This window comes from Manacus vitellinus, unplaced genomic scaffold (genome assembly GCF_001715985.3).
Source record: "Manacus vitellinus isolate BGI_N305 unplaced genomic scaffold, ASM171598v3 scaffold_22_pilon, whole genome shotgun sequence".
NCBI classification, from domain to species: Eukaryota; Metazoa; Chordata; class Aves; order Passeriformes; family Pipridae; genus Manacus; species Manacus vitellinus.
In genome coordinates this window covers 13397668-13412130 of record NW_021939632.1, presented here as the reverse complement: position 1 = coordinate 13412130, position 14463 = coordinate 13397668, and the positions used below count along the sequence as shown (strand labels likewise).

General features: G+C 36.7%; 1 protein-coding gene across 11 annotated transcripts in view; it reads right to left on the bottom strand.

Moving 5' to 3' along the window:
* MYO3B (myosin IIIB) overlaps positions 1–14463 on the bottom strand; it is a 197306-nt gene that overhangs the window by 120046 nt on the left and 62797 nt on the right. For 10 of the 11 annotated variants that reach the window (XM_018072678.1, XM_018072676.1, XM_018072681.1 and 7 more), the window contains one exon: positions 9345–9410. The exons of the other annotated variant lie outside the window; for it this stretch is intronic. In XM_018072678.1, the coding sequence (XP_017928167.1) occupies positions 9345–9410 (66 nt within the window). The remainder of the gene's footprint in view (positions 1–9344; positions 9411–14463) is intronic. 11 annotated transcript variants of the gene reach the window in all.

The following is a 14463-nucleotide window of genomic DNA, read 5'->3' as shown; positions in this document are numbered from 1 at the left end:
TCTGTTCAACCTGACTTTGAATGTTTCCAGGGATGGGGCATCTACCACCTCTCTGGGCAACCTGTTACAGTGTTGCACCACCTTCAATGGCTAAAATATCTTCTCAGTATCTAGTCTGAATCTACTCTCTTTTAGTTTAAAATCATTACCCTTTGTCCTACTGCAAGAGGCAGTTGCTTTTCAGATAATAACATTAGAGTTTAAATGGATTCTTTTCAATAAATCACACAATTCCAGACAGGATATCTTGCATTTATCAAAAGTGTGAAGAACATACAGACCTTTGACCTGGTGGCATGTAATTATTAATATGAATTATACTCTGAGCTCTGGAACAATGTACCTCTAGACACACTCTATTTTTTCTATATAGATGGACCCTAGGTGAAACATCCAAATGTCCAGGATATTGCATTCATTAAGGAACCCCAACAAGAAGAGACAGAAGAAAAACATTTTGGAGAAAAAATTCTTAGCTTCTCTATTACATAACTGAACTGTGAGCTGTTTAGGTCTGGCAGGTGTTTTAATGAGCATAGGTAAGTTCTGTGAGGGAGGTGATCTTGAAGTCTACTTTAGGACTACCTTTGCTTTTGTTGTATAGTCCTGCCCCACTGACTATCACTTTGTGTGCATGCTACTCTTCACCTTTGCAACTACTGATGTTTATCTATTGTTTCATCTATATGCAGCCTTTGTTCTCTGGTAGTAGGGTACTTCTGCGACCTGTGGTCACTTAGGATTTCACTTGACACGCAACTCAAAGTTTGTTAAATGACAGGATGACCAAGGTAATGACATAAGACATATCAACATGATTCTGTGATCAAACTCTGTTCCAAGCTCAGACATAGCAAACCTACTATTGTGCCAAGTTTGTGCCTGCATTGGAAGAAAAGAGCTCTTTCAGATGGTTAGTGAGATGACACAACAAAGCAGAGAGCTCATAACTAACAGCTGTGCAAGAGTGAGGGAGAGCTGCTCACATTCATGTCTGTAACTTTGTGTATAAGTACTTCTACTTCATTTCAGGGGAGAGACTGACAGGAGAATGTACAGTTCCACTGAGGTTGGTTTAATCCATCAAGTTAAACAGCAAGTTCCTAGCACTTTAGGAACACAGCAGGCCATAGGGAATTCAACTGTGTATGGCACATACACTCTCCTTTAGCTCTAAAACAGCAGAGGTGTTGACACGGTGACTCCCAGAAATTACTCCTTCTGATGTTTCAAATGTGGTAACCAGCTTGCAGCTTAGTCACAGTAGGTACTGTGGGCTCAGTGTGTACTCAAATACTCAGTGCCCATTCGATGTATCACCAGGCCTGCTGTAATGGAAGGCAGGATGGAGAGCTGTCATGTGACACTGAAAAGATTGTCCTTATGTTTCTCCTCTTGGTGTATATTCCTTTGTCCTAATTCCTCTCTATGTAGATAAGATCCATTAATATTCTGAGGTGTACTTACATGCTCTGCTTCTACACACTGTAATTTCAACTGTGTTGCTTTTAGTGCAACATGAATGCCTGCTGCTGCTGCAGTACTTATTCAACATCATCTGTAAAATAAGGGTCCCTGGGCCACTACCTATGTGCTAATGAAGAATGACACATCAGACTGCCAGTGTCACTGCAAGTGTTCAGAAAGGTATCATCTCCTTCACTGGAAGCAGAATTGACACTGTAACGCTCTTCAGGAAAAAAAAAAAGAATATCAGCTCTTACAGTGCTAAAGCCTGCACAAAGGTGAGCATTATCACAGAGTTTTTTACTGACCTGCACCCTGACTTAGAAATATATGTGGAAAAGTTAATCATATGGGTGTCTGAGTTCAAAGTTGCCAGTAAATTCAGTCAGGAGATATACCTAACGCACAGGTCAGAAAAGAGAAATTGAGAAGTAATACACAAAAATTCAGTGATATAAACATTTGGAAGAGTACAGTAACAAAACAGCTTTTACAGTTTCACTTATCAGAAAATATTCTGCAATCAGTGCGAGTGTTGTGCAAGTAAAAAACAACATTAAGAAGTCTTATCACTGAAGGATTTGCTTCTGAGGAAAGGAGAAAACTAAAATATCTTCAGCTCTTCAGCTGCTCATCTGAGCATTCATTTAAGACCAATTTGGACAGTTAGCTTAGGCACTGTCAAACATCAACCATACTGCAATTACTCATAAAACCAGTAAATGTGCTGCACCTGCAAATTCAGCCAATTTGTTTGGCCTAAAGAAATTTAAAAAAAAAACCAAAACATAGTGCATTAGTTTGACCTGAGCAAATTGACTAGCAAATCTACTACAAGATGGGTTTCAAATAAAGTATGATGAAAATATATTTGGTCTGCTATTTTTTGAATCTAAAATAACAGGAAGGCTAAGTACAGATTGAAAAGGAAACAAATATTGTACATGTTTGCCTTAACGAAAGTCAATCCATTACCTAATTTGAAATTCTAGTATCTTTCATCATGCTTTCTTAGCTGAAAATTAATTCTCAGAATTCATTAGTGTCACTACATTAAACATAGGTTGCAGCCATTTGCTGCAATCTCACAGCCAGGCTCCTAAGCACCATTTCCATTCTGCCACAATTACAAGCAAAGATGAAGCATTTATTAGCAGAGGATAAGAGCAGACTCCCATACACAGGCCTATCTGAGACAGCCTCTAAAAATTCACTGGCTGCTTGCACTTGGATGATAACATTGATGGAATTGCTGGGTCCAGACAATGTAAACTGCCATTTCACAAGTAGCAAATCAGATGACTGAAAAGGAGAGATATTTAACAGCCTTCATGAGCTAATATTTACTAATGAATAAACGGAAAGAAACAGATTTCATAAGAACGGTAATGGTGCTCTAAGTCTGCTGTGTGTTCAGAAATAGAAAACAATTACTAATGTCATTCATTATTGCAGTCTAACCTAAGTAGAGTGGCAGCAGTTATTTCTTTCAGAAATTCTCTTTCATCAGATCCATTATAGTCTATTTGACCAAAAGTACTTTCTTTAAAAAGAAAGAAATCAAGCAGCTCCAACTCTCATAGCTTAGTCACATCATGATTTATCTCCAGTATTTTGTTTTCTTCAATTATTACATTTTGTAAATGCTACATTTTCTGATGATTTCTTATCTGCTAGCAGGGGATTGCTGGAACTCATTTTGTCTCACAAACTAAATATCCAACCAGACATCTAGTAACTGTTTAACATCTGTGTTAACAGAAGAGGCACAGGTTAATATTTGGAAGAAATGATGACTGTATCAAACTCTGTATTAGAGCTGGGGAATCCACACAACAACCTCTGGGCGACAGAGACATAAAGTCTCTGATCTGTTCAACAAATGGTTAGATAAAGTCCTCACTGTCACTCCACTGGTCCCTATCTCTCTGCCACTACCTGGGTCTTCCGGGTGCTTTCCTTGCACAGTTTTCTCTATGCACAGCTCTAGACCACTCTCCCCTGCCCTCCAAACACTGCTTGCACAAGTACCTGCTGTCTAGCAGTGAGGAATCCTTCCAGGACTCTCCTATTAGATGAGCTTTCCAGGGTACTGAACAGGACTTCAGGTCATCCTGAAATGCTAAAATCCTCTTCTCCTAATGCCAGAAAATGCAGTTACCAGGTTGCCCCCAACGATAGAGATGGCTCATCTGGGGATCTAGAACGGAGATTTCCCAGAGGGAGAGGAGAAAGGGTAAGGTCATATACTCTTGAACCTCTCCCTAAGCAGGGAGGAGGTCTCTGGGTTCTGAGACATTTCCCACCCCCATGCCCCCCCACATGCCTGATTACTTCCATCACAAGGTTGTTTTGTGATGGAAGATTAATCAAGAGAAATCAAGAGGATGACCTCAACTGGGTTGAGCACCCTGTTTTGAGAAACAAAAGGACAGACAGTGACAAGTAAGATCATCTAGGCCAAGTACGTTAGGTCGGAAACTGTCAAGAAAGGAAAAAATAACAATCTCTGAGGGTGTTTTTAGCTGGTTAAAATGCTCTGTTCCAATCTGTAACTCTGAGTGTTCCTCCCACCTCTGTACCACATGTAGCTGTGACAGACAATGGTCAGTTACATGTAGCAGAGAGGTGGAGAAGAAAAGATATTTCATGAATTACATTTGTAATAGTGATGCAGGGATGTGCCTGCTTCTCTGACACTTCCCTGCTTTCCAATTCCAGGTCTGCCCAACCCCCACTGCTGCAGGCCACTCATTTGCAAAAATGAACTAAAAAACTGTGACAGCTTTGCCAAGAGCATTTCTGTTTTCAGTCCTAATTCAACAGGACACACAGGATACAAATAATCTTATCTTCAGGAGCGCTTATAGCTGCTGCTTTGCAAAAAGCAAACCCTGGGCACCAAGGGTATGTATGTAGGTTAAATAGGTCTCCTGTCTTGAACAGTATCCCATGATAAATAATAAGGATTTTACTGTTCATTCTGCTACAATCAGATATCAGGATGAAAGACTGAATTTATGACAAAGAACTCAATAATCACATGTGTAGTATAAATTCTGGTGGCCAGAACACACAATATTATTGATCTGCCTTTTGGTAGCAAATGCTGTAAATTACTAATCCTCCCTAACAACGAGACAAATACTCAAACACTGAAATATCACCAGCCTCTTTTTTTAAATAAATCTTTCAGTTTAATATTCAACATCAAACACTATATAGTATAATTTACAGCACACATCTGAAATTGTAAAATTAGGTGTATTAAATAGCTTTACGTCTTCTAAATCTTCAAAAATTACAACAGGTTTCCCAGTTTCATTTGGGCTAAGTAAGTATAACAAATTAGTTTGGCTCATATACATGGTTTAGAGAACAAACAATGGAAACTGAAGTGGCACCTCTTGCAGCTCCCAGCATGGGTCAGACAGTTGCTCTCCTTTAAATACTTAGATTTTTACCAGTGACAACAGAAATAAAAACAGAAAAATTCTAGGGAGCCTCTTAAAACCACCAAATACATTTAATTATTGTATGATGAAACTGATGAGGAGCCTTTCATCAGGAACGGGTCTGCTTTATTCCTTTGGCCTGTCCTTGAAGACCCAGGAACACAAAGAGCCTTCAGAACCTTTTACAACTGAAACTTTTTATTAGAAACACTATGCTTTGCATTTGTACCAAATTTTCTCCCTTAGGTACCTATCCCACTTTGACACTACAGCTGATTTGAGGCAGACTTTTTACTACAACCGCTCACAGAAAGTAGAAGACAATTGTGTTCATTATATATGTCCATTCCTCTGTATAAAGATATATTTCACGCAGTATTCAAAAGTGGTGGAGATCTTTTGTGAGGTACGAGAATTTAGCATTTCAAGTCCATCTGCAGACAGAATCTGAGAGTTTACATCAATGAATGAAACGCGAAAACTTAAAGATTTGGTGGTAACCTTACAACCTTACAGACTGTGATGACAGTCTGTATCTTTCTTACATTTGCAAACCTTTTTGTCCTCTTAGACACCGTGAGATTAATGTTATGTCAAATGCCTATCATGTTTTCAGTGACAGAAACAGTAAAATGTTCTTTATGTAATACGAACGGAATGTCACTAAACAATTGCTTAGATTGTGAAAAAATTTTGTCTGCTTTCAGAGAAGTTAAATCTAAACGGACCATTTAAAACCTATGTAATCTAGATGATCTATTAATTGAATAAATCTGAATGTAGACTCATCAATATGGAATTCAGCTTGTGAAGTCATGCTTAAATTGAGTACAAAAAAGTGAGTTTATCAAGATGAAAAATTATATTTGTATTGTATTTGCAATGTCATTGCTAAATGTTACATTTTGATGATAAATGTGACCATAAATCCTTAACTTCACATTTTGACTTTATTACTTCCTGAATTTCTTAATTCTTTAATTCCCTCCAGCTCAAGAATGACTAATTAATTCAAAGAACCATAATAGCTAATCATTGATTAAATAAATTTAAAAGGAGAATGTCTGTCTCTGGAGATACCACTGCTCATTTTAATTAAAATTACCATTTTGTGATGTAATGTAAATAAAAGTTATTGTATTCTTCTGTTCCAAGAACACATTAACTCTTCTATTTACCCCTAGGGATCAGTCAAGTTTTAAAGTGCCAAGAAAATTACTTGCAGCATGTAAGATAATTTTGTGAATAGTAATTTTTATTCATTTTAATGTATTATTTTATGAACCAATTCTGAAGCACTGTATGTCTAAAATGGCGGTGGACACAAACTGTTAACCTATGAGAGCAATGTCATCTGCGCTGCAGCCATCAAAAAAAGTCTTCATAAATATTCATGAGAAATGACTAGAGTGAACTCTTCAAAACAGATATTTTACCTCAGCACAAAAATAAACGTACATAAAAGTATATTATTTTTAGATATCAATCCTCCAACAACTGCTGTGGTTGTTTATGTGGTCTTATAGAAACAGTAAGTCCTATTAATATGTAGATAAAATAAACAGATAATTACTCATCTCTCACATTATGAGTGGAGTGCCAAGTTTTTCATGCAAAGTCACAGTAGTACAGATAAATACACATACACAGAACTTTACCGATCTTTTAGAAGTATGTATGGGCTGCACATCTTAGTGGACACCAAACACAAAATCAGGCCGCTGCCAGAAATGACAGTTCAAATTGTTCTTATCTGTACTTTTTAAAAACAAAATATCTAACTCAGATTCACTATCCTCATTGTAAAAATCCTTATGAGAACAACATATTGCAGCCTTCATCTCAAGTCAAGGTCAACAATGCTGGGAACAGAAACATACATTCACCAAGCTAAGAACTATCTTGACACTCTCTCCATTCAGATTTTGTTACTATTGCATCTGACTAAAATGCTGCTGCAAAGTGATTCTCTCTTGGGGCAGTAGTATCATAGTTAAAAATACAGACTTCATTTCTGAAAAATATATGGTCACTATTTTAACAGCCTAAAGAGTTACCAACAACAGTATATTGAAATTTCCAGCTCAGGCATATTGTAAATCATTGTAATATGTGAGAACACTTATAACAAAAATGCCTCTTGAGACAGTGGCATTTAAAGGGATGAGAATGTGGGGTGAAAAAAGCCCAGTGACCAGGTTTGGCAATCTTGGAATAAATAAAATTACCGCGTAAACAGAACTGAAATCAAAAGTATGCTTAGCCAAAGCTGTATGCTTGGTTTTTGTTAGTACACAGGTCTGGCCCACGACTTGAACTAGATAAGCTTGTTATGCAAATTACGTTAGAGTCAGGAAGGAGGTAGATAATGAAATTATTCAAAAGCTAACCACTCATCACAAGGGTGACAGAAACATCAGGCAAGGTCCTAACATATGGACAAAAGGCAGTATGGAATTTATACAATCACTGCTTTTAATTTATCATAGCTAGGCTGTCACAAGGTGGGCATCAACAAATGCATAACTAATGCATATAAATGAGCCAATTATCAGTAATGGCTAAAAGGTTTGCAGTTGTATGATCCAAAGTTTCATTATTTAAATTTTTCTAGAAAATCCACTAATGTAAATCCAAGCCTCCATAAAAACATCTTGTAACTTCTGTATCAACAACTTTACTAACATGTGCCCAAGAGCCAAATAATGTCACAGAGAATTCCACTTCAGGATTCTCTACTGGGAGCTACAATACATTTATTACAATAGCTGCATTTCTCCATATTAAGAGACTGTGTATGAGCATATTTCCTTACTTCATTGTGCACATTACTGTAAAAATGAAAAACAAGATTTGAGAACCTGCAAAAGTTGCTGATGAAGAAGTAATTAAGCAAAAGTAAACAATAACCCATGTGATTAAAAATATACAATTTGAAGGTGTCAAAACCCCAAAAGACTAGATTTAAAACAAGTTTAGCCATAAAGTATCGGACTTGTTTTAAACGGTGCATGCTGAACTGAACAAATGTTATGTTCAACTGAGTTTTTGTATTGTTCTCAAGCTCAGTAGTGATTTCTAAAAGGGAAGATACCAAGAAAGAAAAACTTACATAAGAACACTGAAGGTTAATGCAGAACATTTCTGAGACAGGAATGTGATCTTATTTACCAGGTGCAGTAACTTTCTAAAGCACAAGTGGAATATAAACCAAGAGTCATGGAGTCCCCCAGAAAATAGACTACGGTCTTTAAGTACAAAAAACCCAATGTTTTTCTATAATAGAATGAAATTCATCCACCACCTGGTGACCTTGCAATTAAACACTGAATCTGCTACAGATCACAATGTACACTGCTGAGTAAACAAGGACATGCATTACAGAGAACCAGAACTTGGGTCAATTTGCTCCAGAGGAATGTACTTCTACTACCTGCACTGGAAGAGATTCTGAGTTACATTGCAGCAACGACAATAATGGCCTTCCTTTGTAGGCCAAACATTACACTGTACCTCACCTTCCTGCCCAGTTAAAGATCAGCATAGTAAATAATATTTTTCACATATTAGTAATAAAATTTGCAATAGTCTTTCTATTTTTAACTTATCCTAAAATGGAAAGACACTACTACACAACTAGCTGAAAAAATATTAGGTAGGCATATTGTACTCTACAAGTAACTACATGCATCAAGGAACAGAACAGATTCAAAATGCAGATGTGCATATTTTCAAACCTGTCTTGAAGACTCAGCACCGAGGAGCAGTGTTCAAGTATTTGGTTATTTGATCAGTGTAAAATTCCCAAGGGTTTTATAACACTATTCCCCACATTACACAGTTTGGGCTGTAATAGGTCCTGATGAAATACTGAAGAACACTAAAAATCACTCATAAAAGTTGCTGTAAGACTTTTGAATATAATGCTAGCAACTACTAAACTGTGATTTCCCAGTTTTACTGTAAAAAGAAAAAGAAAAGCAAAAGCATATTTTAGTTTGGTGAGAGCTGTATACAATGTACTGAACATTAGTAAAGTGAAAACAAGGCTATTATGTTCTTCTTATCTTTCTTATTTTAACTTGACCAGCAGTCTTATCACTAATCCTTTTTTTCTCCTTGATGCAAAATTTCACTGCAAAACCATCAAGGAAATCAGGTGTATTTACAAACCTGTTCTAGTTCCATCAAAATTAAGAAGCAAATCAACTAAGGAGTTCAGAGAAGCTGTGAAGAAAGTACATAAGAAGATCAAATTGTGCTGTATAGCTTTCAAAAAGTGAACCATGGTCTAGAGTCTGTGAAAAGAAAACTGAAATTGAAAACCTGCAAAAGCAGCAACTCCATAAACAAATTCTGTTTTCGGATTGGCACACATAAGTCTTGCTGAATAAGCTGTTTTTATAAGAAAATAAAACTCACTGTGAAATGAAATGGTTGAATCCTCTGCACCATTTTTCAGGATGTAGCAAAGTAGGAGGAGGATTTCTGAAAAACAAAGTTTTGGGATGTAAAATGTTAATGTTTACTGGAATTATCTCATGGATAATCATCAAAGATGATACTAGTTCCACTAGGGAGAAAATGATGATTAAGAAAGTAATAGTCAAATCGTCTACGTGTCCCCTTCAGATGCCTGGTGGGTTTTTCTTGCTGCTGCTCATTCACTGACAGTTCTCTTTTCATGTCCTTCTCCTTTTATGTCAATACCTTTGAAGCTGGTAGTCAGTATAGCTCAGTGTACTTCCCAACATTTCCCTTTCAATTCATTCCAAATGAAAATGCAGTATTACGCTTGCCATCACACCACTTTAGCCCTTTACCCCAGGTCACTGAGTCTGCTCAAAACTTTTCAAGTATGGATATCATAGGAACTACTGAACTGTCAACCATCTGTAGGATTTTCAGTCTGGGTTTCAATCTATATTCAGTTTGTATGACACTGTAAACTCTAAAACTGTTAAAAATAGATGCTATTTTTAAACTGACATTTAGCAGACAGTGTTTTTACATTACATAGCAAGATGGTCTTCCTAAGAACAATTTTTTTCAACTCAGATGAGTTCCACGTTAGTTGGCATATAATTCCTTTCCTTCTTAATTGTTACTGTTCCAGTTTGATTACATAAACATACAAAGCAAGACCTATAGGTCATATTAAGTGAACCAATTTTAAGAGGCTCAAATTTCAGTGGACCAACTTAGAGCAGGAACTGTTCATAAAATCACTATATTATACTATGTTATCCTTCAGAGGTTTCCTCTGCAACTTAAAATTTGCTAAGTACTGATGCTTCATTTAACTTTTTGAGATTACACTTGTGTTTTACGAAACTTAAAGATTTATCTTTTGCTGCATTTGAGGATCACATATTACTGAACTGGCAGAGAAAAAAATCACAATAAGACATTCTACAACAGAAATACACAATATTATTCTGCATTGTATCATGAATCACTTCATTCATAGCATGGCCAAATTCCACAGCATAACACTGCTATGAAACATCTCACAAAACAAAAAGGCAAACAGCATAAACAACATGAATTAGTGCTGATTTGCTCAATAGTCTGGAATTTTTCATGCATATTCATTCAAAGAGTAGTTCCATTTAACAATTACTCTAAAAAATACAAGCAAAATGGTTTGAAAAAAAATTGCAGTGTAGCTTGACCACTTTTTTTCATCTATATCTTTTCAAAACAAAAGCAGCCTTCAAATTACACTGCAGGTTGACAAGTTTGCTGAGATGACTGTGTTATTATTTTTCTCTAAGGGACTAAGGGAATACAATTTTTTCATGAAGTGAAGAAATCCAGAATGTTTCAGATGGGCATCACTTATCAAATTCACCATTAGGGAAAAAAATATGATTGGCTATTTTCAACGACAATAATATTTCAGGGTTGCCTCCCCTTTACCAGGCTCATATGCTCGTGCACATCACAGAATCTGATTATTTCATAAGCATTAAAAAACAAAACAAAACAAAAAAACAACAAAACTATTTCTAGATACATTTCCAGAAAAAAAATCCTTTATCAAAGAAAAGTAAACTTTAAGAACATCTTTCTCTGTGATGAAAATGGTTAAATGGCTATCAGTCCACACATCCCACATATGTGACCTCTGCAGACAGCTTTAAGGAACAGCCAGCTGAGATTAGTATGTGTTATTAGTCTTTATGCTGCAGGAATGGCAGTCTGTCTAACATTCTGAATTCTGATAACATCAACTTCTATTGTACTGAGAAGTACAGTGTATTTCTTTTTAGAATGTCTACTGAATATTTACTGTGAAATTTTGAATTTCACTGCAAAGTAATTTGCTTTTTCAAAAGCTGCTACTATTCATGAAACATGCAGTTTTGTCTTTTCTGTTCACACTGTTCTCAAAGTCTTCCCATGGAGGTAACAATGGTGCTTACAAAAAGCATATGTTTTGGAGGCTTTGTTAACAATCTCACAAGGAACATTCAGAAAAAAGACAGAGACACTTTACACTAGTTGCAGCTGCTATGATGGAAACAGGTGGGATTTCATCATGGAAGAACAGATCAGCAGAGCAGATGTGATTCAGGAAACACATTTAGTCATTTCCAGGTTAATGATTAAAGGAGAAAGTCATGTTTTTAACCATATAGAAGATGTTTTGTCTAAAAAGTTACTAAGCTGCTAAGCTCTCACTGATAGCTATTCTCTTGCAGGCTGAGCTTTGATACTTTTGTATTTGTTGACAGAAGATACAACGTTATTGTTAGTGCTTTTGTAGTAAAAACATACAACTACTGGGCCTCTGTATTTAGGCCATTAAATTGATGCTTTTCAGGTACCCCATCTATAAAATTGAGCTGATAAACAAAACCAGAACCTTACTTAATTGAAGTACCCTTGAAGAAAAACAGTACCTTAACTACAAAGTAAAAAATCAGCTCATCCTTTGCCAGCATCATGTCCATAAATGATTCCAGAAAGGGGCATAACAGTGTCAGCTTCCTACCTTCACTTTGCCTAAGACACCAGAAACTGTTTCGTGGTGATAGCAGAAAACATCACTGCTTCCATGGCACCTCCAGAGGTGGATTTCTGCAGTAAAGACTCAAGGTCAAGTTCTAGGGTAACAGGAAAAGGCAAAATATGCAAAGGTACCTCTAGGCATTTTTTTGTGAGCACACCAAGTCTTTTGCAGTTTAAAATTAATAATCCATTAATAATCCATTAGATACCTGTAATTCATATCTTGATTCGTATCACATTAAGGAGAAAAGGTAAAACAACTCACATACATGATCAGATGCTAAACCACAGAGAAACAACACTTGCCTGACCACTTCAGCTCAAGGATCAAACTAGGGCCATTTGCGATTCCAGACTATATTAATTCCAACATATGGAGTTCTCTGGCTTTTGTATACTGGCATCAGCCAACATCACGGCATTTTGCCAACACCTGGCTGATTCTGCAGCACTCAAAACACATTCGTAGAAAAACTAAAAAGCTACCTCTTGTTGACATAACCTAATCTACTATTTTCATATAAAATTAGAACACACTGCTTGCAACCTTTCAATCATCCTTGTCACATGTATAAGAAACTGAAGGACAATATAGTCTTATTTTCTATTATGAGTGATAGACACTGTGAGAAGTAGATAGAAATATTACTGGAAAAAGCAGCTATAATTGGGCTTGTCTTTTGAAAATGTCTTCTTTAGATGCAAGACAAGTAATCAACCATTTATTTCCCAACTTTGTGTCTTTTTCCTTTAGTTCTTTCAATAATTCATAATTAGTCACAGAACTACATGCTCTATTTCCTTAGGCAGATACACTGCCCTTGTGAGGAGTTTTTCTGTAATTGTGTTCAATGGTCATGCTGTTTTTCACTGGGAGTTTTGCTTCAGTAAGAAATGCAGGGTTGAGACTGTACAAGACACCCCATACAGGAGAACAATGTTCCTTAGAACATGAAGACATTAGCAAGCTTATCAAGCAAGAACTGCTGCTGAATTCTGATTGATACACACACAGTTGTATGCCGGAAATATTTTAATCTGTAGAGCTTAATGTGCTCCCTGTCATTCAACCTGCCTCCAAAGTCACAGCTGGTGAAACAAAATTGGTCATTTTACCACAGTAAGGCCAATGATGCAGTTCAGCAAGCACCATTCATCCTTTACATTAAGCTGTGAGCCTAATTACAGATCATGGATAATAGATATTTGTTGGCAATGAGAAAACAAATATTTTCATTTATGACAAACTTGAGAAAACTGAAAACACATCTACTATTTTTTAAACTATTCCAGTAAACACCATCACACATTTTATCAACAGAAATCAACACAGTGCCTCCAGTAACCAAATTGCAACTGATTGACCTACCATTGTTTCTGATGAGAAATTAGGAGATGAACAGCCAACAACTGCCACCATGAACAGGCTCTGGCAATCACCACCCCATACAAGCATGTTGTGAACTATTTTTCTAGCAGACTGAAGAGACAATAGTTCCATTGACAGTTTCCTAGGTTTATGTACAGGTTTTTACATTAAATTAAACTATTCATGCATATTTCAAAACACCAAGTGAAAGAGCCATAGAAAAAGTACAAATTCAACCATGCATAATAATGAGATTTGCTTACAAAAGGTTACAGGAAAAAAAAAATTTCTACTAAAATACATGAATAACTGACACTTAATAATACCTGATAAATTCTCATACAAGTTTAAAGTCCTGCCACTCCAGAGCATCCCCATCTTGGGTAATCCTCCAAATATAACCAGGTAATTCTCAAGAGGTCTCAGAAAATTTCCTGATACACTCAGCTCCTGGTCCATTCAAATCAGTAAGTGGTTTTCACTGATCTCAATGAAAAATTCAGACCCTGAACAGGCTCCTATTCACCTGTCTCCTATTGAAGTCCACTGAAGTTTGACTGACTTCCAGTAATATATTTCACTGAAGTCCACTCAGTAGGAAGCAGTGTACTGTATTCAGCTCTGTAAGGTCAAGACAGAAACTGTAGAGTTTAAGTGCTTGCAGGAGTGGAGAATCAATAATATATCTTCCATGTGTATGGAGGTAGGCATTTGAAGGTGCTTTTTAGGTCAGCGGAGAAGTGTCACCAATCTGAATGTTGCTACATGGAACCTCCATGGTTTGGAACCATAGCAGCAATTGCCTCAAGAGACCAGGAGATCAGAAATACAGGATTTACAACAAAATTGGAATTAATATCAGAAGCATAGGATCTGGGCAAAATAGCTCATGAAGTAGATTGAGGGATCCCATCAGTGCTCCTTTCCTCAAGTTTTGGCACACCATCCTATTGCTCATCACTGGCAAGCCTGGTATTTTCCCTTTCGCCCTTCCAAGCTAGTTTAAAGCTCTGTTAATGAGCCCCGCTAGCTCCTGTGTGCTAGAACTCTTTTTTTCCCTCTGAGATAGGTGCATGCCATCAGGTTTCAGTAGAGCAGGTGTTATAGATCATCCCATGGTCAAAAAACTCAAAATTTTTCCAATTACATCAACCT